This window comes from Enhydra lutris, unplaced genomic scaffold (assembly GCF_002288905.1).
Source record: "Enhydra lutris kenyoni isolate GAN:26980312 unplaced genomic scaffold, ASM228890v2 scaffoldscaffold6, whole genome shotgun sequence".
Classification (NCBI taxonomy): domain Eukaryota; kingdom Metazoa; phylum Chordata; class Mammalia; order Carnivora; family Mustelidae; genus Enhydra; species Enhydra lutris.
This window is the reverse complement of record NW_019154090.1, coordinates 42,181,972-42,207,587: the sequence shown is the minus strand read 5'-3', so window position 1 is coordinate 42,207,587 and position 25,616 is coordinate 42,181,972. Positions and strand designations below refer to the sequence as shown.

Below are 25,616 nucleotides of genomic sequence, written 5' to 3'. Positions count from 1 at the left end.
TCTGGAAAGGCATGGTTTCTTTAGAATAATAAAAACCAGACAACTTTTGGGATTGCCAGCCAGAAGGAGCAAAACGTTTCCCCTAAACGTGTAAGGCCTAGGAGGCTGAAATTCCACATTTTTTGTAGTTCCTGAGTAACAGTATAGGGCTTCCTGATGAAGAATTTCTTGTGCTGTTCCGGGGAAGCCCAGAGGACACTGGATATCGTAACAGGCACAGGACAATGGGGACTAGACTTTTGGGCCCCTCGAACAGTTAGCATCAGCATGAGTAGTTCCAGAGGAGCAAAACTGGGAGTGGAAGAGGAGGCTCCCGTGCTTATGAAACGCTTTGTGTGGCTGGGCACGCCTCCTACCAGCTCTGGTCTATTTCTGGAACCTAGGCATTGCCATGAGACCTGAGCAGGCTGGGGTTCCACAAAGCACAGGTCAGGTCATGTCTTTAAGGTAGGAGACTGCATTCACTCGCCTTTGGTGTTGGGAGTCAGTCAGCAGATGAGGCAGAGTTCAGGGGTTGCACCTGCCTGCATTCACTGTCCTCTCCAGGTGTCTTTGCGAGGGTGTGTTCTCTGCCTCAGGATTTATGCTCCACCCATGTGACCTGGCAGCTGGATAGGGTGCTGAGGGAGCAGGAGTCACCCCCCATCAATGAGGGATGGGAGGCGGCGGATAAACTCCTCAGCCTCTTCACCTTGGTGGGGGGCAATTCTGTGGGGTGTCCCCACAGTCCCTCAGAGCCCCACTTGCCCACAGGAGCAGCCAATTCATCTATACATCCTTTGTTGGCTCTCCTCCCTTAGCTGTCTCTCCTCCCCTGGCTTCCCAGGATCAACTCCCAAAGAAACTCCTTGCGCCAGTGAAAATAAAGGGAAAGTTCACCAAAATGGAATCGGGAGTCCAGAAGAGGGAGCCGTATCACTCAATATCAATTACAGGAAGAAATGTCAATAACAGATCCCCGCAGAGTTGTCAACAGGAAAGAATCAATAATTTCTGGCACCAGCTGGAAAAGATGTACATTGTATCTCCTTTAAGAAATCCACTACCCCTGCAAATCAGCCAAGGAGTAGCGAAAATCACCCCAAACTCCTGCTTTTCTCCCGAGGACTATCCTTCAAAACAACTCTTCCCAACTTCCTCCTCCTCCATTCCACTGCTTTGTGGGATTTGCCTGTGGTTTTGCCATATCTTGCAAAGTCCTGAATTGCAATTCTGTGTCATCCTGAATAAACCCATTTTGTCGGCCCTCTTATTTCTTGTGTTAACACACTGAAATCCTTGTCTCATGTTTCTCTTTTAGGGAATTCATACAAAAAGAACAGGGAAAATAGGACCATTTGATGAACTGCTCAGATATTTTCAGAGCACAAATAACAAGAGAGAAAAGCCTAGAAGACAGATGGAGAAAGGGACCCTGTAAACTCTCCTAACACCTTGAGCTGCTCCTAACTCAGTTTTGCAGGCAATAGTTTTAAGAATCCCTTGTTCAAAAGAAACCCAGTTACTTCGGGCTCCAAAGCTATTTTGAAACTACACTTTGGGATCCAAATTATTTCCAAGGCAATCACAGTGAATGGGAAGTCCAGGTGTGAATTTTTCAGTTGCCTCCAGTTCTATCCTGTGGATAGGGAGCCTACCTCGCCTCAGATCCCCAAGGTCCCAGCCTGCATTATAAATTATTAACTGGGTGTTATTCTTTCTTCTGAGCTCATAATGGCTTCTGACATTTTAATGCCTGCATTTTGAATGCACACAAAGTAAAGAGCAGAAACCGGAGGGGCAAGCTTCCCTCGTTTGCATTTCAGACCCTCCAGATGTATTCTTTTGTGAAATTCAGCATCCAGCTTGGGCAAGCGTCTTAGCAAACAGCTCTGGAAGAGGTTAATGATGGGTTCGTAAAGGTTGTTCTGGCTTTATTTTGGTCCCTGGAAATGCAAGTGTCAGCACAAAGTATGTTTATGGTTTCATTAAATTGCTAGGAAAAAAATATCAAGAGAGTTGTAAAAAAAGAAAAACAAGTTTGAGTGACTCAGCTTTGAATAAATTAAGAACCAATTTGATGCAAAATGTGGACCGTGCCAAGAGCCACTCCATTCTCCAGCGGGATGTTGACAGTGTATGGACCCCTTTCATTCTCTCTCCCACTCTTTTTTGGAGAGGGAGATGCTGGTTTCTAAATGTCTAGTGATTCTGCCATCCTCATTTCTAAAGTCCCCAGTAAAGGTGAAATTGTTAAATATCCTTCCCATGGAACTTGATACACAGGTTTTAGGTAGAATATATTTCCTTAGAGAGGAGATGCATTGTGTAAAAACCCCCTTTTTTTTAAAAAGTGAGTTCTGAGTCTGCGTACAATAATTTGTACACATCTTTTTATATTCTATAGGCTTTATTGGAGTCTCATTAGAATGTAATTGATAATGACACAAAAGAGTACAATCAGTACAATTCCATTCATATTCCAGTTGAAAAGCTGGCAATGACCCCTATTTGTTGTGAGAAATCAGGCTCATGCTTATTCTTGTGTATATGAGTAGTAGCAGGGAGGGGATGTGAGGAGGGTTTTGGGATACTGGTGATGTTTTGTGTCTTGATGGTTTATGTGGATGTGGTCAGTTTGTGAAAATTCACTGAACTGTGTGCTCCTGACCTATGCACTTTTCTGCATATATAGCACACTGGAATAAAAAAAAAAAACCTCAGTGTATTGATATTGTCAGATAGATTAAAAGAACTGGTTCCCTGCACCCCCCGCACTTGCAAAATCTACTAGTGCCAGGGGCAACTGGGTGGCTCAGTCATTTGGCATCTGCCTTTGGCTCAGGTCATGATCCCAGGCTCCTGGGATCAAGCCCCGAATCAGGTTCTGTGCTCAGCGGGAAGCCTGCTTCTCCCTCTCCCTCTGCCCCGTTTGTGTTCCCTCTGTCTCTCTATCAAATAAATAAAAAAAAATCTTGAAAAAAAATCTACTAGTCCCAGGTCTGCTGCTCCAGTGGGAATTTTTGCCAGCGCTCCCCCTCTCCCCCTCAAGGCTGGAGACCAGAGTGTGAGGCTTTCTGGGCACCACACCTGCTGTCTGGCAGGGAAAGCTTACCTGCGACCTTGGAGTTGTACGCCACTCCAACCCCACAGATATTGTTGTTGGCTGCGGCAGAAACCTCGCCTGCACATCGGGTCCCGTGGCTGTGGAGAAAAAACAAAGGCAAGTCGGGACTCTCGGGAAGGCTCCTTAAATTCTGTGAACTGGAAGCAGTTTGGTTCTTTTCAATGGTCCGGTTAGCAGGAGTCAGCCCGATGAAGGAGCAGAAGGCAAGCTGAGGGCAAAGCGCAAGTTCACGGCCTCCCCCACCTCCCACCCCTGCACCCCAGGTGGGATCTGTGCGATGTTTCTCAGGCCTTCCAGGCTGCCTAAAATCTAAGGCAAGGAAGAAAAACAACAACAACAAAAAAATGGTTACCTTAGAGAAGTCACAGTTTTGCAGGATGGGAGTCTCCTCAGTGTACCAACATCTTAGTGATTTACAAGGAAAAAGCATTCTTTTTTTTTTCTTTTTTTAAAAGATTTTTATTTATTTATTTGACAGAGAGAGAGACTGCGAGAGAGGGAACACAAGCAGAGGGAGTGGTAGAGGAAGAAGCAGGCTTCCCGCTGAGCAGGGAGCCCAATGCGGGGCTCAATGAGCTGAGCTCAGTTCCAGGATCTTGAGATCATGACCTGAGCTGAAGGCAGACGCCACCCAGGCGCCCCAAGGAAAAAAGCATTCTTGTCAATAGCCTAACTTCCAGAGACCCATAGATGCAATTTCCTAGAGCCCTAAAGTCACCCTCCCCTCCCCTGCCTTTGTTGGAAACAAAGGCAGAAGGGAAAGTAAAATTAAATTTCTTAATGACCTGCAGCCCGCTGACAAGTACTTGAGGCAGGCAAAATAGAATATTCCTCCAGGAAACTCTCTACTGTCTTAAGGTTAAGGCTTTGTTAGAGGAAAAAAAAAAAAAAAAACAACCTTAGCTTTACAATGGCGAATCCTAAGTGTCCTAAAGGTCCTCTTTTGCATAGGAAAGTCCTTTTGAAAACCTCCCCTCTCCTTTACTTCCCCCAAATCCCAAGTTTAGAATCAGTCACCCCTCACGCTTGTAGTGCACCTCTTTCTGCTGGCAGGTCCTGTCCCCGTGCAAAATCACAGTTTTGCACCCAAGATGTCTCAAGAATTCCTTCTTGGCCATTGGCTCTGGACCTCACTAACATTCCAAAATGGTATCAAGCACATGGCCCACCCACTTTTCCATCTGTGTAGCTCCTTTCTTCCCCCTCTTCTCCCCCACCCCAATCTTCACCTTGACTTGTCTCTACCATAAAGAGGCTTCTCTGAGCATTTCCAACCTTGAGATTTGATCTTTACTTTAAAATTTGAAGTATCTTCCAGCAGAAAATACACTTACAGGTTTCCAGTGAAAACCAAGGATTCTGTGACAGTTTTGTGCTAGTCGGAACACTTCTGTTTTGTTTGAAGCACTAGAATTATAGGCTGATGTGGGAAGCAAAGGCAGAAGGAAAATTATCAAATGTCCCTACTCCCTACAGCCCCTTGACAAATCCTGGAAACAGGAAGAGTGACCTTCCTTTAGAGACTCCACTGCCTGAATCTTAATACTTTGCTAAAAATAAAAGGCAATCCCAGCCCAACCTTCAGGCTCTTGTAAGTCGACTTTAACATCTAAAAATTCCTTTGGAAACTTCCTTTATCTTTAACCCTCACCATCCAAGACATAGGTCAGCAATCATCCTCCAAGCATACGACCCGCCAAAATACATCTGAAGGGTCTCATGACTGAGTTTTTTCTAAACAGTAATAAATGACCTTGTCTTAACAATAGCTAGCCCACTCAGCATCCTGGGAGGCTTACACTATCCCTAACCCCCTCCCAACTTGAAAGTATATAAAGGGCCATTCTTCATGACCCCCAGTGCAGCTCTTTCTCCCACTTATCCTGTCCCCATGCTTTAATAAAACCACCTTTTTGTACCAAAGACAACTCAAGAATTCTTTCTTGGCTGTCGGCTTCGAACACTAACGTCTTTCCTACATCATGGGCTACTAGTTATTTTCAAGGCTGGTTCTCTACACAGGTGTGTAATGCTGCCTGTCAGTTATAGAATCACGGTGACTTAGCTCTTTTGGAATATCGCCTTCTTTGAGGGCATATAGAATGTTGTAGTTTCCCGCCTTCCTCCAAGAATAAGAAAGCATACACTGCCAACGTTCTGCATGCAATTTCAAGAATTGAAAGAACATTTGAGGCTGACCAGATTAAGAACCCTGGACATTCATTCGAGAATCTTTCCAAGGTTTGCCTAGCCTTAGGATTCTGAGCAAGGTCTTTCTGTGGCTTATGTTCTAGAATGTTATCTGCAACAGACACCATCCATTTTCTCCCTTTTGTTTGCTCTCTCTTGCCTTCTACCCAAGGGTTCTAAATAGTTCTAGTCCTACTGTGTGCATTTCCCCTCCCCCTTGAATTGAGGGCTTGCTTTGACCCCTAGAATGCAGTGGAAGGACAACTGTATCTTTTCATAAGAGGGCAGGCAGCTTCTGCTTGCCTCTGCTGGACACGTAGGGGAGTTTGGGCTAGCCTATGAATGGACAAGGGCATGTGGGGAGAGAGAAACCCAGCAATTTCTGCTGTTCCAACATCTCTGATGGGGCTCCAGACACTTGAGGGGTGACACCGTCCTCCTCCAGACCTAGCTAGATCACCCCAATCAGTGGCAGGTGGAGAGAGACAGGCTGTCCCTGCCCAGCTTACAGGTCTGTGAACAGATACATGTTCGTTCTTTCTGAGGCCGCTATGTTTTGGGGTAGTTTGCGAAGTCCCAATAGAGAACCAAAACAAACATAAACTCTGAGTCCATCAGGATGCTGTGTCTTAACCCAAACCAGCGTTCAAAATGTGGGAGTTTCCACTGGTACAGGCATCTGAGATTACTGGCCCCAGTCCCCAAAAGTCTGTTCTGATGGTCAAGGAAGCAGCTAAAGGAGTCAATGGGTCACGTGATCCAGGCTGCTGGAATAGCGTCTGTGCAACCCGCTGAAGGGACAGGATGGTGAGGGCTGGCTTCTCCACTCACTGTTCCAGCCATGGCGTACATAAGGAAAACGTGGTTGAAGGGAGCTTATTGGCTCTGTGGCCCTAGGATTTCAGAGTTCTGCATGATCTGGTGTATTCTTTGCAATATCCTCTTGGGGCAAGCAAAGCTAACACACCAGCTCTTAAAAACATCGTACCCAAGGATGGGGAAGGGGAGGAAAAAAAATATATATATATATTCTTATTTTCTTTCCCTTGATATGAGCAAAAATAGATGCTGCTTCCACAAAGGGCTACACATCTTATGGGCTCCAAATTCCCTTTGGAGCAAGAATGCAATCTGTATATTGGGTCTAAGTAAACCTCGTAGTTCCTTCAGAGGATGGCCCTTGTGGTAAAAAATAATCTGTGAAAACCACTGTGCTGTGAAAACTACTATGTACTGGTCTCTAAGTTTTCTATGGACCGCATAGGAGATTTTTGAGATTTTTGAGAAGGGGCCCAGTTATGGTTTAACTTGATGGGAGAGGCTACTATGAACGTGGCTTTCGTGGCTATCATATTCCAAATGCTGTACGAAATGCTAAAGAAAGCTGCTAAAACCAGCATGGAAGCACACACACACACACGTGTGTATGTGTACGTGTATGTGTACACACATGTATGTTTGGATATGTATATATACTGAAATATGTACACTCTTTATGTTGATTCATAGGTATACTGTACATATTTAAGTACATAATTATATTTAAAATATAAATGTACATATTTAAGTACATAATTATATACTTAAATATTTTAATGTAATATATACTTATGCATTTTATATAATCCATATATGTTTAAATATATACTTACATAATGTACACACCACATATAAAGTACATGTTCCTTTATGTGTAGGTACATACATATTTTAAAATGGAACTGTAATGGATACTGATTAAATTTGGCTTGCTTTCTCGCTGTATGATTGATGCCGAACAAATAAATATTTAAATAAGAGCTTAGAGTCATTGCCATGTCTAATTTGGCCAAGCATTCATTTCCTTATTATTTAATTATCAGCCCTGTCAAGATCTCTTCTCTCAAACCTGCAAGGTCCAAGTAGGGCCAGCCTGGAGAGTCAGGACCTTGGCCAGCATTCATGAAGCACATGGATACACTGATGGAGACCACACTGAGTAGAACCCTGTTCTAGGGGAAGAAGGACATAGGGAAATACCCACCTGCCACTTCCTGGGCTGCTGTTCACTACCAGGGAGCATGCTCAGTGCCTTTCTTGCCTCACCCCCTTTCATCCTCTCAAGAAGGTTATGAGAAGGTACTGCCCCATTTTACAGATGTCAGAGTTGAGTTTCAGAGGTGCCAGCCCTAAGGAGCACAGCAATGAGGCAGCTGGGCCAGGTTGGAGACCAAGGCTCAGTCACTGAGCTGCCCTAATTCCCTCCCAGCTCTGCCATCAAACTGCCCACCAAGGTGAGAGGATGAATGCGTGTGAACTGGCATGGGCAGATTAAAGGCATTGAATGCTTCCATATTCTTAAGTGTGGCCTTGAAGTACGAGGCAGATGTTGAGGACTCCTCAGAGGAACATGTGGGAAGGAACATTTTATTGCTAAATTAGGCAACACTAATTAATTATAAACAATGAGTGGAGGTTCCCTATCTTTGTTCATGACACCGTGTCTTTCCACAGCCCTGGGCGCCTTCATAGGCTCTGTTCCCACTGCCTTGGATGCCTTCCCCTCTCTCCTGCCTTTCTGTCTCAGACACATGTGCCTGCTCCCCTGCATGTCAGGAAAATCTTTTTGCAATTCCATTTTCATTTGGCCTCATGGCTTTCTTAAGAATGTTCAGTAACTCCCTCCTGACTCTAGAATAAACAAGAAGTCTGTCAGATGTGGAGCTCTAAGGGGAGAGGAACAAAGATCCACTGCTCAATCAGCCACCTTCTAACTAGGGTCAGTGGGAGGGAGGCAAGTGGCAGGAGTCACAGATATGCATTGCCAAAGAGACTCCCAAGTCCCCATTCTGCTGGGGCCATGTCTTTGGCAATGTGATTTTCTTGCTCCTTTCGTGAAGAGGTGAAGCCTATTTCTCCCTTCCTTGAATCTGGCTGTACTTGTGACTTGTTATGGCCAAAAGAAGGTGGTGGAAATGAGGAACTTACCCCTGCAGAGGACTTGTAGTTTCTCCTCTTTCTCTAGAGACCCTGCCCAGGAGTCATGTGGACAAGCTAGATGAGCCTATTGAATGATGAAAGCCATGCAGACCATTACTTCTGGTACCCTGGCTGGCAGCCCTCTTTCCTCCAGACATGTGAGAGAGGCCGTCCTAAGCTGGTCATCCCCCAGCCAGCCTGCCAGCTGACCAGGGATGCATTTGTAAGCCCAGTCACAAAGCTGACCTCAGTCCAGAACAACACAACTGCCCAGTTGACCTATAGATGTGTGAGCAATAGTCAGTGTTTATTGTTTTGAGCTCCTGAGTCTTGGGATGATTTGTTATGTGACATTCCTTGGCAATGGATAACTCATACAGACCGTGGACAAGCATGGGTTGTCCCCATGGTTAACCCATGGGGGATTGCGGTTCAAACCTGGGTTGCCATGATAATTGCATTGGGACTTCCTCAAACAGCTGCAGTGGCCATGGAGGTGTCCAAGTGAACACCTGAGACACTGCCCAGACCCTTGGAATCTCCAGAGAGACAGCCCAGGCACATCCCTTCTTTGCACATTGCTGGCCTTTCACTAGAGTGATTTGGGCATTCCTCTGGTCCTTTCTAGCCAAAAGCATGAACTTCTTTATGTACGTTATTCAAGTCAGACTGTAAGATATACTGAGTAGTCTGAATACAATGACTCTCATTTATTGACACACCCGGGCTGGGCACTGAGCTGAGAGAGGTACATGCATTATTACATTCATTCCTCACAATAAGCTGTTATTGTCCCCATTTTACTTACTTATTTATTTTTGAAGATTTTATATATTTGTCAAAGAGAGAAGGAGTGAACGTGAACACACACATATGGGGAATGGCAGGCAGAAGAAGAAACAGGTTCCCTACTAAGCAAGATGCCCAGTACAGGGCTCAATCCCAGGACCTGAGATCATGACCTGAGTCAAAGGCAGATGCTTAACTGACTGAACCACCAAGATGTTCTTATTGTCCCCATTTTAAAGAAGAGGAATCTGAGACATCAGGATAAGGAGCCACTTTTTCACTTAGAAGGCAGATTCAGAATTCAAACTCAGGTCTGCTGCTTCCAAACCCTTGCTCTTACTGATGATCCTTGACTATCATCTATTCCTAACAGAAAAGTACAGATAAAAAATATGATGGTTAATTTTATGTGTTAACTTGGTGGGGCCAAGGGGCGCTCAGATATTTGGTCAAACATTATTCTGGGAGTTTCTGTGTGGGAGATTTGGGTAAGAAAATTAATGGACTTGGGTAAGCAGATTGTTCCCTATACTGTGGGTGGGCCTCACCCAATCAGTTGAAAGCCTAAATAGAACAAAAAGAGTGACCTTCCTGAGCAAGACAGAATTCTCCAGCAGACTGCCTTTGGACTTGAACTGGAATGCTGGCTTTCCTGGGTGTCCAGCTTGCCAGCCCACCCTGTCTTGGACTTGCCAGCCTCCATCATTGTGTGAGCCAATTCTTTATAATCATCTCTTTCTCTCTATATCCATATCCTATTGGTCCTGTTTCTCTGGAGGATCCTGACTAATACAAAAAGTAACTGAGTAACTGACCCGGTTTTCACTGGTTCTTTAGCTAATTCATTTGTTAATACCTTCGTCTCAAGTTTTCTGGTACAGCATTGTCTGTTACTTTGCAACTTGATCTCTGGGATGGCAGAAGATGCTAACTGATCACCAAGCTCATTTTCTTTTCTTCCTGGGATCCAGTTAGGGTCCATTTCCCAGCCTCTCTCGCACTACTGTGCAGTCATGTGACTGCATTATGCCAATGTGATGTGGGCACACGGGAGGCCTACTGCCTCCGGGCATAAAAACTACCCATGAGTGCTTATCTGTGCTCTTCTCACTCTTGCAGTTTAATGTGGACAAGCATGGTAACTCTGGAAACAAGTGTCACAGATGGAAGAAGCTCATGTCCTTGAATTGCCACGTGAAGGGGAGCTGTTCCACTAAGAATATGTGGAGGAACTGGTAGGTGAATGATAAATAACTTTTATTGTGTTAAGCCGCTAAGATTTGGGGATGCATTTATTACAGCTGCTGGAATAATCTGAACTGGTGAACTTTAATTTTATTCTTATTGAATGCTTCTACCATATTAGTAGTTCCTGCTTGATATCTTTTCTGGAAGGAGAAATTCAAATGGTAAGTAAGTGAAATAAATGAATTTGAAGGGTGTCGTAAATACTAAGATGTTTGGGTGACCACAAGGATGTTGGGTGACAAGGATCAGAAGAAGGCCATCCTTGGAAGAATAGGAGAAAAAGTCTGTCTTGTCTGATCTCTTATTCCCTACCCTACTCTCAGGTTTGTGTGGTATGGGGGAGGGCACCTGGGCATTGGCCAAATTTAATACACACTCTGAGGCTGGTGGGTTGAAGTGGTTCTGTTAACAGCACTGGCTCTGACTGACATATTGGTGCTTCTATTTTGACTCAGTTTATTATTATTATTTTTAAAATACCAACAAATTCAGTGCATAACAAAACCAATCTCATACCACCCAACTTTATCAAAGCCAAATGTTTTCCCTACTTTAGATTTTTTTGTGGGTATACTATCTTTTATTCAATTGGTCATCTATTGATAGATATTTGGTTATTTTTATTCTTTACTCTTGTGCATACATGTACAGTTAATATTATGCCGTATTTGATTAAAGTTTTTTGTGAATCAACTTGAAAATAGATTTTTTTTTTGCTCAAACTGCTTAATACATCTCTAAAACAATGAAAGAATTATAAATAACTACAATGTCATTATCACACATAATATAATTAACAAAATGGTAGTTGGTTTTCAGGGAGAGCAGGAAGACAAAACCATTGCTGTGATGGAAAGAGTGAAAACTAAGGCAGCAGCGGTGTGCAGGGAAAATAGGAAATTGATTCAAGAGACATTTAGGGAATGGGTGTTATTCAGCAAGATTTGGTGATACAATAAGCACTTCTAATGTCATTCTCTTAAGTTACCTTCAATGTACCCATGAGGGTAAATTAAATCTCTTTTGACCTTATACCTATCTTTATTCTATTATAGACTATATAGTTTTAAATTTTAAAGTGTATGTCTTGGGACGCCTGGGTGGCTCAGTTGGTTAAGCGGCTGCCTTCGGCTCAGGTCATGATCCCGGCGTCCTGGGATCGAGTCCCACATCAGGTTCCTTGCTCCGCGGGGAGTCTGCTTCTCCCTCTGTCTCTGCCTGCCACTCTTAGTCTGCCTGTGCTCACTCTCTCTGACAAATAAATAAAATCTTAAAGTGTATGTCTTGAGGAAAGTTAACCCTTGAAGGAACAGAAAGACAGGCAGAATGAAGAACATGTACCCTATTTGTCATGGAAACTCTGGTCACACAAGAAAACAAAATGGCAGAACAAATACGTAGTACAGTTATGGCCTCTGGCCTGATCCCCACCTTCCTGAGCAAAGCAAAGTGCATATTTCTGTGCATTACTAGTCAAGATATCCTGGATATTCACATGACCAAAGGAGTCTGTAATTACAAGGGTACATTCCATGTATTTTATATTGACATACTTTTTTTTTTTAAAGGAAATAAATCTTTACTGATACAATCAAAGCCCTCCCCAAGGCCATACTTCTCTTCATTTCCTCAGAAGTGACTACTATACTAAGTTGATTCTTGGAATGCATGTGCATGTTTTCATGCAATTAGTTTATAATCAGCTATACATAAGCATATAAGCCACTACTTGCTTGTTTTCAAACTCTATATAAATGTTTCATATATATATGAATATATAATATATTATTATATTATATTAATATATAATAATATATAATATATAATATAAATAATATATAATATATATAATAATATATAATATATATTATATATATAATATATAATATATAATAATATATTATTATATTAACATATTATATATTATATAATCGCTAAAATTTGCATTTTCCACTTGAATTTCTGAGGTTTATTCATAAATTCTGGTGCATTTATTTATTTTTATTTTTTTAAAAAAGATTTTATTTATTTGACTGAAACACAGCAAGAGAAGGAACACAAGCAGGGGGAGTGGGAGAGAGAGAGGCAGGTTTCTAGAGCAGAGAGTCCAATGCAGTGCTCGATCCCAGGACCCTGGGATCATGACCCAAGCAGAAGGCAGCTGCTTAACAGCCTAGCCTCCCAGGCACCCCGGTGCATCTATTTTTACTGCTGTGTAGTGATGCTGTGTAGTAGTCCATTTATAAATAGGTTGAGATTTACTTATTCATACTCCTAGTCTTAGGCATTTAGGTTGTTTGCAATTGGCTTGCCATTACAAATAATTTGAGAAGAAACTTTCTTGTACATTATTACCTTGTGCACATGTGTGGCAGTTCCTCTGGGCTATGTATGTAAGGGTAAAAACACGTTTTTTGGATATATATTACCTCCTGCAGAGAGGAAGAGAGCCAACACCTAGTATCGTCAAACTTGACCATTTACGCATATCCAAATGCTGTGAAATGGTATCTCATTTTTTATTTTGCAATTTCCTCATTGCTAAGAATGTTGAGCATCTTTTCATATGTGAATTAGCTCAGGTGTCCTGTTAATCTTTGCATAACTTTGGGCCCTTTTTTTCTATTTTTTTTTCATTGATTAGTAGCTCTTCTTTATATATGTTGGCTACTAACCATTTTGGCTCATAGAACTTGTACCTATCTAGTCTGTGGCTTGTCTTTTAACTTTGTTTATTGTGATTTGTGAACTGAAGTGTATAATTTTAACTTTGTTTTCTTAATCTTATCCTTCTCCTTGTGGTTTAGTGTCTTGTTTAAGAAATCCATCCCTAGCCCAGAATCATAAAGATGTTTTCTTACATTTTAATTAAAAATTCTCCTAGAGCCACCCTAGAGCCTGGGTGGCTCAGTGGGTTAAAGCCTCTGCCTTCGGCTCAGGTCATGATCTCAGGGTCCTGGGATCGAGTCCCACATCAGACTCTCTGCTCGGCAGGGAGCCTGCTTCCTCCTCTCTCTCTGCCTGCTTCTCTGCCTACTTGTGATCTCCATCTGTCAAATAAATAAATAAAATCTTTAAAAAAAATTCTCCTAGAATTCATTGATGCTCAGTGTGTGGGGTGAACACCTATTTTCCCCATATGAATAACTAGCAGCATTTATTTAGTATCATTTTGCCACCCTGTTTTCATTGTTTCTTATTGCCATCTTGGTCATTTATTAAGATTCTTTTGTACTGGGGTGCCTGGGTGGCTCATTTGTTAAGCGTCTGCCTTTGGCTCAGATCATGATCCCAGGGTCCTGAGATGGAGCCCCACATCTGGCTCCTGCTCAGTGGAAGCCTATTTCTCCCTCTCTCATCCCCCTGCTTGTGTTCCCTCTCTGTGTCTCTCTCTGTCAAATAAATAAATAAAATCTTAAAAAAAAGTTTAAAAAAAAAAAATCTTAAAAAAAATCTTAAAAAAAATTCTTTTGTATGGCAGTCTGCTTTTGGGTTTTCTCTTCTGTTTCTTTGATTGTTTTTCCCTCTCCCCAGGCTAACCCTTCTCTCTCATGATTATTATAGTTTTATAATGCTTTGTTATCTGCCAGGCAGAATTTTCCCATCTTGCTGTTGTGGTTCATCTTCCCTTTCTCTTTTATTTCTTCTTTACAATCATTCTCCTCTTCCTTTGTCTTACTGTATTCTTGGCCCTTTGCTATTCCCTATCAATTTTGGGATCATTTGGGCTAGTTTCACAGAAAAATAGTCTTGAGACTTTAGCTAAAATTGCTTTGAACTAACAGATTAATTTGATATCTTATATTATATTTTTCCTTCTTTCCATCCATGAACTTAGTAGGCAGCTCCATTCATTCAGGACCTCTTGAATGCTTTCTAAATTTTTTAATTTTCTCCTTAATGTTCTCATGTATCTTTTCTTAGGTTTATAATTATTTCATTAGGTATGAGATATGGCATGGTGTCAAATCAAAGAGATGATAAGAAGCATTCTTTTTTCACCCAGAATTAAAGAGAATGCCATCAAAGTTTCAGGATTAGGAATAATGTTTGTAAACTGGAGGTTGCCAGAGGGGAGGGGGTGGGAAAAATAGGTGAAGGGCATTAAGAGGTTCAAACTTACAGTTACAGAATGGATGAATCATGGGGGTGAAGGGTACAGCATGGGGAATATAGTCAATAATATTGTAATGGTGTTTCATGGTAATGGATGGTGACTATACTTATTGTGGTGAGCACAGCTTAATGTATAGAGTTGTCAAATCACTATGTTGTGTACCTGAAATTAATGCAACTTCCCCCTCCCCACAAAAAAGAAGAATGTTTGCTGTAGGTTTTTAATAAACAATGTTATCTTCAGTCCAATAATTATCTCTTCAACTGCACCCAGGCTAGATTTTATCAATTTCATTGGGATTTAATTCCAGAGGCTACGTCTCCCAATTGCAATTGGTTCCTTCTCATATTCATGTTTATTTTTGCTTGTTTCTCCATCATTTATTTTTCTTTTAAAATGGATGTTATCCATGCATTTATTCCTCTAAGCAAACTAAACATAACTTACTTTAATGTCTTCTTCAAGACTCTCAAACCATAACTTTAGGAAACAAACAGGTTTGCTGGAGGGGAGGTGAGGTGGGGAGGGATAATTCAGCGATGGGCATTAAGGAGAACATTTGATGTAATGAACACTGGATGTTATATGCAACCCATGAGTCACTAAATTCTATCTCTGAAACTAATAAAAAAAACTCTCCATAAAATTAATTGCACTTGATATAAACTCATATCTTGACTTTTAAATTGTGTTTGATGTGGGTTTTTTTTTTTTTTTCCAGATATTGTGGAATGTTAGTTTGTAGGCTATTAAGTTGGAGGGTTTTTGTTTTGTTTCCTTTTCTTTCTCTCTCTTCCTCTGGGAAGTTGTTGTTGTTGGTCCCACAGTTGTTTTAATGGACTCCTTAGTTCTATATCCCACAGCCAAGGCTTATAATGAGGTTTTAGGGCCCTTGATTCACAGAGATATTGGAGATAAGCAAGCCAGTGGGCAACTTGGCCAGGTTCATGGACATGAGGCTCTAGCCTCCAGTCTCCCTAGGTCTACAGATCCCTACACAACCAGAACTGTATAGCAGCTAGGTACAGTCTTTTCAGCCATGTCTTTGGAGAAAGATACTTTCATGTTAGATATATTGGAGCTGAAGTGCAGGGCTCAGTCATTCATGTTTCCTGGCTTATATCAAATGCTCTCTCCAAGGGTAAGCCCAAATGGCTGGATAGGACAGCATGTACAACTGCTTCTGGGGAAAACCCCAAGTCACCTGGCAAGCACTCAGTACTTTCTGGAGAAGTGAAGAGGCTTTCCATCTTTCTGACCCTAGATGCTAAGCCCTTCAATCTTCCCCACAAATCAACCTTGTTTCATGCATTTAAGCCATCTTTGGATATAACTCTTCTTTCAATCAAAATTGCAGAAACACAGGCACCAGACTCTGGCCAGAAAGTTTAACCTTGAGCTACTGTTTTCTAGTTTTTGTCAAAGGCTCAGATGAGAGATTGAATGGCTGAGAAAGGTGGGTGAGGTCGTCCATAGCTGGGTCATCCATTGACTCCTTTGGCATAAACACTCCTCATTTTCTAGCTAGTTGGAGAACCTCTGTCTTAGCTCCTCTAGACATCCCTTTGCTGAATTTCACAGTTATATTTGTTGCCACTTAGGGAATGCCTACCATCTGTCATGCTCTGAACCAAATACCATATATGCGTGTATATAGTCCTGCATACAAACCATCTAGGTGGAGTTCAGGCCCATTTTACAGATGGGGAAAAGTATTTAGGGATCACTTTATCTATTCCAACCAGTTAAAACACTACATTTGTCCATAATAATCTGCTGTATTTTTCTCCCTTAAGGAAAGAATTATTGCTACCTGAGGGCCATAAAAGTCCCCCATATGGCATGCATAATATTAGTTTCCAAGGTAGAAATGACTACACCAACATACAGATATTTCTTTTACAGTCTATGTAATTCTCTCCATAACCCCCTCCTCTGTGTTATGTCTATTTCTTTGAACTGAGGGGAAAAATCTAAATAATGAAGATCTGTCTAATGCAGGTAGGGAACCGGAAATTTTTTAAAAAAGCAACTATGTGGTATTTCACCGATGGCTCCTAGTGGCTCACAAAATTAAACTATGTAGGATTTCTCTATGCTCCAGTTTGGGTAGAGAGATAGTTAATGGGACAGGGGCAGCATTTGCACTCACATCGGCTTATGAGGTTGTCTCAAAGCTCACACGAGAGAAGAAGTTAGAGTAGGTCTTTGAAAACAGTTTGAATTTGATTAGCCAGGAGCTGATTTCAGAATTAGTTCTTAAAGACAGGAGGGAAAGGTGTTCGTCTATTTCTCCACCATTAAGTGTCTCCTGGGTAAAGCATCAGTTTCCATCAACGTGTAAATATCCAACCAGAAATGGCTGTTTTCCTCACAGGTTCTTTTTTGGCCTGTTGCACAGCGTTCTAAAAAATGAAATATGACTTCTAGTAAGAAAAAAAGTTAATCACTGAGAATCTTGCTTATTTGGAGGTTTAACTAATGCTATCAATCAATTGAGCTCACGTAGAGATCTATGTCCTTCAGCATCTGTTTACCCTTCTTCGCCGCTCACTCCCAGTTTGGTTGCCTGAGTAATAAATGTCTTCTCCCTTTCTGAATTTATAGTAAACTCTTTGTGGCCAGGAATTGCCTCTAATCCAGAATCTCTTACTTGTTAGGGCTCACGAGAGAGCGTGCAGCACCGTTGTGATGCCCCATAAATTCTGCCAATGGCAGGAATGACATTTCAGTGGTGAATGCCTGTCAAAGAAATGCTATGCAAGAGGGAGTTTTATGGACAGCAGCACAGTAATGGAATACAGATCTGTGATGCATCACCAAACATTGACCTAAAAGCGAGCAAGGCTGGGAGATTATTGACAAAGCGTGGGCTGCAAACCTTGGAAGAAGCAAGCCATTCTAAAACGGACAGGTGTCAAGGGCCCTCAACACGTAAGCATGGCCGAGAAGGTCTGCCACCCATCCATCAACCAGCCAATCAATATGCACTGAATGTCAGCAAGGAAAAACATGTAAAGCTAGATGCCGATACCACACAAGAAATAAGTTATATCTGTTTTGCATATTATTGATGTTCATTAAACATGGATTGTTTTCTACCTTTTTGCAAACTGGGTTACCCCTACTATGACTATATTATTATTTTGCTTGGCAGTCTGTATTTCTCTGATTACAAGCTAGAAGGAAATTATACTCCCTTTACAAATTTCTCAACTGTGTTTCAGCTATCTCCCTGGAGCTTGGATACTGCAGGTAATTATTAAATGGTTCACAGTAGAATAAATACACTTGCTCTGCTTAAAAAGGAATAATCCTATAAAATCAAATTAAGCACAGGGTAAGAAATTCTAATATACATATCCCCTAAAAGCAGTTCTGCATATGCATGAAGTTTGCTTTCATAAACAGTCCTTGGCTGGGAGTTTTGAATAAGTTCTTGAAGCAATGTGCACACAGAGGAAAACCAGTTACCAAAGAATTGCAGAGGGGATGATAAGCTAGTTTAAAGTGTGAGGAGAGCCCAGGAGAGACACTCTGCTATTAAATTCGGTTTCCCAACCAGGAGAACAATGCTTGCTCGCTGGAGAGTGGCCCTTGTAGGGCATTTTGTTTTCTATTTCCCGTTGCAATGCAAAGCCCATGATGGAGAGATGCTGCATTTTCTTGTCCAGCCATTGCTTCTAAGTTCTAAGCTGCCTTTGAGGCCACCAGTGCGGCTGGAACAGTAACAGGAACAAGCTCATTGCTGGTCAACATCCACCAGCCCTTTATTGGAGTTTCAGAGCAGGTGAAACTAGCATTTCTTAAGGGTCCCTGGTCTGCTGAACAGAGATGGTGCTGGCTTGGTGTCCATGCCCGGAGGAGAACATCCAAAGAAATTGGCATGCCCTTCCAAATCGGCAAAGAAGAAGTCAAACTATCACTCTTCGCAGATGATATGATACTATATGTGGAAAACCCAAAAGACTCCACTCCAAAACTGCTAGAACTTGTACAGGAATTCGGTAAAGTGTCAGGATATAAAATCAATGCACAGAAATCAGTTGCATTTCTCTACACCAACAACAAGACAGAAGAAAGAGAAATTAAGGAGTCAATCCCATTTACAATTGCACCCAAAATTATAAGATACCTAGGAATAAACCTAACCAAAGAGGCTAAGAATCTATACTCGGAAAACTATAAAGTACTCATGAAAGAAATTGAGGAAGACACAAAGAAATGGAAAAATATTCCATGCTCCTGGATTGGAAGAACAAATATTGTGAAAATGTCTATGCTACCTAAAGCAATCTACACATTTAATGCAATTCCTATCAAAATACCATCAATTTTTTTCAAAGAAATGGAACAAATAATCCTAAAATTTATATGGAACCAGAAAAGACCTCGAATAGCCACAGGAATATTGAAAAAGAAAGCCAAAGTTGGTGGCATCACAATTCCAGACTTCAAGCTCTATTACAAAGCTGTCATCATCAAGACAGCATGGTACTGGCACAAAAACAGACACAAAGATCAATGGAACAGAATAGAGAGCCCGGAAATAGACCCTCAACTCTATGGTCAACTAATCTTCGACAAAGCAGGAAAGAATGTCCAATGGAAAAAAGACAGCCTCTTCAATAAATGGTGTTGGGAAAATTGGACAGCCACATGCAGAGAAATGAAGTTGGACCATTTCCTTACACCACACATGAAAATAGACTCAAAATGGATGAAGGACCTCAATGTGAGAAAGGAATCCATCAAAATCCTTGAGGAGAACACAGGCAGCAATCTCTTCGACCTCAGCCACAGCAACTTCTTCCTAGGAACATTGCCAAAGGCAAGGGAAGCAAGGGCAAAAATGAACTATTGGGATTTCATCAAAATCAAAAGCTTTTGCACAGCAAAGGAAACAGTTAACAAAACCAAAAGACAACTGACAGAATGGGAGAAGATATTTGCAAATGACATATCAGATAAAGGGCTAGTGTCCAAAATCTATAAAGAACTTAGCAAACTCAACACCCAAAGAACAAATAATCCAGTCAAGAAATGGGCAGAAGACATGAACAGACATTTCTGCAAAGAAGACATCCAGATGGGCAACAGACACATGAAAAAGTGCTCCACATCACTCGGCATCAGGGAAATACAAATCAAAACCACAATGAGATACCACCTCACACCAGTCAGAATGGCTAAAATTAACAAGTCAGGAAATGACAGATGCTGGCGAGGATGCGGAGAAAGGGGAACCCTCCTACACTGTTGGTGGGAATGCAAGCTGGTGCAACCACTCTGGAAAACAGCATGGAGGTTCCTCAAAATGTTGAAAATAGAACTACCCTATGACCCAGCAATTGCACTACTGGGTATTTACCCTAAAGATACAAACGTAGTGATCCGAAGGGGCATGTGCACCTGAATGTTTATAGCAGCAATGTCTACAATAGCCAAACTATGGAAAGAACCTAGATGTCCATCCACAGATGAATGGATAAAGAAGATGTGGTATATATACACAATGGAATACTATGCAGCCATCAAAAGAAATGAAATCGTGCCATTTGCGATGACGTGGATGGAACTAGAGGGTATCATGTTTAGCGAAATAAGTCAATCAGAGAAAGACAACTATCATATGATCTCCCTGATATGAGGAAGTAGAGATGCAACATGGGGGCGGTTAAGGGGGTAGGAGAAGAATAAATGAAACAAGATGGGATTGGGAGGGAGACAAACCAGAAGTGACTCTTAATCTCACAAAACAAACTGAGGGTTGCTGGGGGGAGGGGGGTTGGAAGAGGGGGGTGGGGTTATGGACATTGGGGAGGGTATATGCTATGGTGAGTGCTGTGAAGTGTGTAAACCTGGCGATTCACAGACCTGTACCCCTGGGGATAAAAATATATGTTTATAAAAAATAAAAAATTTAAAAAAAACCAAAGAAATTGGCATGCCTTGGTGGCTGCATAGCTGGCCAGAGGCTCATACTGGCCTGGCAGTAAGCACAGCTCCAGCTAAAAGCAGGTGCTGGACTCAAGACTCCCAGAGCCCCCAGGGAAACACACTCGCTGGGTGCAATGGGAGAAGGGTCAACATCTATGCCTTGGGCCCAGTTTATGACCCAATCACAAAATCTCTCCTCCTTTCTCCTAGCAACCTGCGTCAACCATTCATGCACGCCTCTTCCAGGAAGCCTTCCTGGAATGCTGCCCCTGTCCCAGTCTCTAACTCCCAGTTCATGTGTCCAGGTTACCTCCTGAACATGTCTGCACCTGCCTCTCTTCCTTCACCTAAATATGCCCCTTAACTCCACCAGTTACCTTCATTCAAACCCTAGACCAAATGCCACCTATTCACGGAAGCCTCTCTTAGCTTCTCCAGCCAGAGATAATTCTGCACTTCTCTGTGCTCTCCAAGGCATCTCTCTTATGAGGCAGTACATGCAATGACCTCCTTACTGGTGTCAAATCCTGTCTCCACCACTTATTGGCAGTGTGACCTTGCACAAGTTACTAAGCCTTTCTGTGCCTCCATTTTTGAAATGGAGATAATCCTGGTTAATAGCTATTTCCAAGGGTTATTATAAGAATTAATTGAAAGGCTACATGCAAAGTACTTAAAAAAGCACCTTGAGCAAAGCAACTGCCCAACAGGCATTAGCTTCCTTCTGTTATTTTAGCCCTGTCTGTGGGCTTAGCACTATGGCGATTTGGGCATCTGTCTCTGTCTCTGTTCATAGGTTATTTGCAAGCTCCTCAGAAGCTTGCACACCAACACTAATAATTTCATAAATACCCAACTAAATTATGCCCTATGGTTTTTAGAAAATTTAATTAACTAATTAATTAATTTTTAAAATATTTTATTTATTTATTTGACAGAGAGAGATCACAAGTAGGCCAAGAGGCAGAGCGAGAGGGGGAGGCAGGCTCCCTGTCGAGCAGAGACCCCAATGTGGGCCTCGATCCCAGGACCTTGAGATTATGACCTGAACTGAAGGCAGAGGCTTAACCCACTGAGCCACCAAGGTGCCCCACCCTATGCTTTTTAAATGTACTTCGTATTATGGAAAAAGTCCGAGATCTGCAAGAGTAGAGTGGAATCTCATGTCCCCAACCTAGGCTTTAACAATTACTAACCTTTGACAATGTTTTTTCCTGTATTTGCCCACTCATTCTTCTTCCTCCTGCCTCAAGCCCTACATTATACTGAAGAAAATACCAGGCAAATATTTCACTCAGGAAATTTTTAATAAACGTACACTACACTCATGGAAAGGATGCTATATTCAACGTCTCCTTGTGCCAAGAAGGAATTATCTCCAGGAAAGACCCAGCGTTTTGGACCACAAATCCTCCCAGTGCTGTGGGCAAGAACTTCGACCCACCTTCTTTCCAGAAGCATTGCCAATAGTAATTATGTTTTGAGAGGTCACGGTCTGAGTGGGTACCATCTGGTCTTTGTAATAACAAACCATGGTGGACAAGGATCTTCAAGCATGACTTGATAATTGGGAAAAGCCCCATTTATAGGTCAGAGTGGGTCCTGGGTCTTGCATCAGTGGCTTCCTAACAGGCCAGGATCATACGTGTCTGACTCATGAAACGGTGTCTCAGGCACTTGGACACTCAGGAATATTCGCCACTGACAGTGAAGAATTGTATTGCAGTAAGCCCTGATCAGTCCTTGTTAGAAGATTTTAGTCAGTTTCAAATTGAACTTTCAAGAGCAAGTTTGCCAATGGAAACACTCCAAATAGAAGCCATCTCTGTTTTTTCCTTATTTGTGTATTTAAAGTATATTCTTACAACACATTCCACAAGAAGACTTGCTTGGGGAGGTTGTGTTTGGGTTCAGAAAATGGGATGTAGCGGGGTGGGGATGAAAACCATTGTGTTGGTTGTATTTTTGTACCTGAATCAATCAGTCAAAGATTAATTTCATATCTACTGGCTGTTATCGTGTGGGTGATTGATACTCAGCCATGCTGAAGTCAGGCACTCCTTCTTGGTCCTTCTCAGTGCAATGTTCCAAACCACCATCCCCAATTATGTCTCACCTCTGACTTAGTGACATCTATTTGGTAATTTCACATCCCTGTGTCTGGAAATGGTTTATTTGCTCAGGGTATGTCAGGATCTATGGTTATAAGTCATGGAAGGTATGAGACACTTCATGTCAGAAGTTCTCAGACCTTTTTGATACATCCTCATTCCCTAAACACACTTCCAAACACTGCAGGATCATTTTAAAGCAGCTTTGGAAGTTGATAAAGAATAAACTGTGTTATTGGACATCCGAGATGATCTTTTTAAAATGTTGCAAATTTGGGTCACCTGGGTGGTTCAGTGGGTTAAAGCCTCTGCCTTCAGCTTAGGTCATGATCTCAGGGTCCAGGGATCAAGCCCCGCATCGGGCTCTCTGCTCGGCAGGGAGTCTGCTTCCCCCTCTGTCTCTGCCTGCCTCTCTGCCTGCTTGTGAGCTCTGTCAAATAAATAAATAAAAATCTTAAAAAAAATAAATAAAATGTTGCAAATTTAATTGTTTTTTTCTTCTTTATTCTTTTCTGTATTTTCTATAATCGCCAAGACCCCAACTCATGTGCACTTACTGCACCCCAGACATACACTGATCAACTTGTTAACTGTAAGGACAGAGTCTGAGCTGCCTGGGCCACTGGGAACCCGTCCCTGGCTACCCTCTGGCTGTCATGTTTTCTGTCTTTTATAATAAAAGTGATGCTTATTAAAGAATGGTACAATTTGGATTTAGAATCATGTCTGAAGCTTGGATTCAAGCATTGGCTCTGATACATACTAGTTGTTTGACCAGGAAGTCATGCAACCTTGCCAACCAACCCCCTCCCCACTTTTAAAAAATTCACGAAACAGAGAATGACAACGTTTGTTTTATCTACATGAGTTTGCCATGGGAAGTAAGAGCAATGTTCACATATTGTTAAACCATTAATTGAAGTTCATACATTTTCATGAATTTCACCCAAGAACATCAATAATAAGCAAGCACTAGGTTTGAAACTGTATTGATTCTGAAGGGGCAAGTCACTCATCTCTATTTCTTGATATTTCTTATAAACAATCAACCATCTAGGCAAGAATTTTACTTAGAGAAAAAAGACTACATATTTACATGTTTGGAAGCAGGAGAGGCTGAAGAAAAGGCACAACTTGGGATGGACCATGGAGTAGTTCAACTGACAAGATGCCAACCAATACTTCAACCCTCTGAGCTGATAATATTGCCTTATATATTTGAAAGTGACTAAGAGACCAGATCTTAGAAGTCCTCATCACTACAAAAAATATTTTGTGTTACTAGGCATGGTGTCAGGTACCAACTAGACTTAATGTAGGGATCATTGTGTAATATATGCAAATATCAAATCACTATGTTGTATACCTGAAATTAACATAATGTTATGTATCGATTGTACCTCAATTAAAAAAATACTTCAAACCTTTGCCGATAATGCTTGCTGTTTAGTTGAAGAGAACTATTTGAGCTCTTACGAGGTTGCAGCAGAAACACTTTTCAAAAACATTTGGACACAGAGCAGAGAGGCACAATAGTTCTCTTCAATAGATCAAGTGAAATGAGTGTGTTTTAAATCATCTTGTGGTAGGTTGAAAAAAGGATTTCTCATTATTTTTACTTTCTGCTATCTTTAATAAAGTGGCAAATAACTCCCAATTCAAGAGAAGAAAAGAATCAAAAGTCAATTTATGAGGAATGCTGCCGTATTAACAAAATCTAAGAATTTAGAGAATTTAGCTACGAAGGAGAAAAATCACAATATAATTTAGTGAAGCAGGGAGATTAATCTTGTTGGTGATGCTCAAGCTTTAAAAACAAAGCAGTGTCAAATAAAACCCCCAAATCTAAAGTCAAAGACAGCCCACGAGGCCCAGTTTACCTGTTGAACCAGTCATCTGTGTATCGAGGATAAGGATAGGGGTCATTGCCGCTGAAGTCATAGCTTGCCTCGGCGTTCTGAAAAACACAAGGTGTCTCATTAATTCAATCAAGCCAGACATTGAGGCAAGAGAAAAAGCTGCAAGACTTGACTGTTTTATGGTTACAGGCCCTCTGTGGAGTGCTTTGTTAATGTTCCGCTCTGGACCAGCCCTCACCAAATGGTGCCAGAGCTGGTGGGTCCTTGGATCTCTCTGTTCTCCCTTTATGCTTTCCAGGGTTCCTCACCCCATTCTAATTCAGACCTTCCAAGAACCGGCAAATTGGAGTCTTATGCTCTCCAGGACTGCTTCCATTTTAAGTTGAGTCACCACCTGTGGGTAAATGAGGTTCACCTGGGATCTAGGACTTATATATCCTTGGATTGATGGTCAGAAGGTTCGAGATCTTATGTCACAAGTGAGGCAACCTCTGGAGTTTTCTTGCTTTATGCAGAAGGCTCACTTCCAGCTCCCAGCTTCAGACTGACAATAGGCTTGTTTCCTTTATCCTCATGGGTGTGAAACACCCACCCAAGCCCCTAACATCAACATGCTATCAACTTCATTTACTCACTCAACACATGTCAGTAAGAGTCTAACCTATGCCAGACACTTTTCCAAATATGGGAATGCAGTTGGTGATATCCCTGCCCTCATGTAACTTACAGCCCAGTGTGTGTGGGGGGGGCACAGAGCAACAAATGATGAAATAAATAAGTAGACATTTACAAATGGGGAGTACTAGTATACCCTACAGTATTCAGTTCGAAGCTTAAATTCTATGCCTCCAACACCCCTGCCTTTCCCACGGAGAGTCCTTTCCCCATGGAAATTAATTCCATATCCACTTAAATTATTTTCCATTTTGGTCTTTAGTTGATGAGCCTTTTATTTTGGTCCATGATGGGAGATGATCCACCACCTTTTGGAGAATAATCCATCCCTTCTCACTGCCTTCTCTGCTTGCCTGGGACACTGAAAATGAGAATCCCATTTTTCTCTGCTTAGTTTTTGAGTTCTGCAGTAAAGCTCTGGAGGGTTTCCTGGTCCACAGCAGACAGGGTGCTGGGGAGCACTGGGTTCGATGTATATTCCAGTGTGGGCATTTCTTGATTCACGGGTTCTGAGACATTTCCAAGAATTGTGCCCTTTTGTCATGTAAAACGCTTCAGTTTCTGAACCTGATGCATTAGTGGCATAATGTTTTTGTTTTTTTTTTTTTTTTAAAGATTTTATT

At 41.8% G+C, this 25,616-nt stretch overlaps 1 protein-coding gene across 2 annotated transcripts in view; it reads right to left on the bottom strand.

Moving 5' to 3' along the window:
- LOC111141692 (proprotein convertase subtilisin/kexin type 2) overlaps positions 1 to 25,616 on the bottom strand; it is a 260,865-nt gene that overhangs the window by 53,446 nt on the left and 181,803 nt on the right. For both annotated transcript variants that reach the window (XM_022494453.1, XM_022494454.1), the window contains 2 exons: positions 24,340 to 24,416; positions 3,095 to 3,183 (listed from right to left, as the gene is read on the bottom strand). In XM_022494453.1, the coding sequence (XP_022350161.1) occupies positions 3,095 to 3,183; positions 24,340 to 24,416 (166 nt within the window). The remainder of the gene's footprint in view (positions 1 to 3,094; positions 3,184 to 24,339; positions 24,417 to 25,616) is intronic.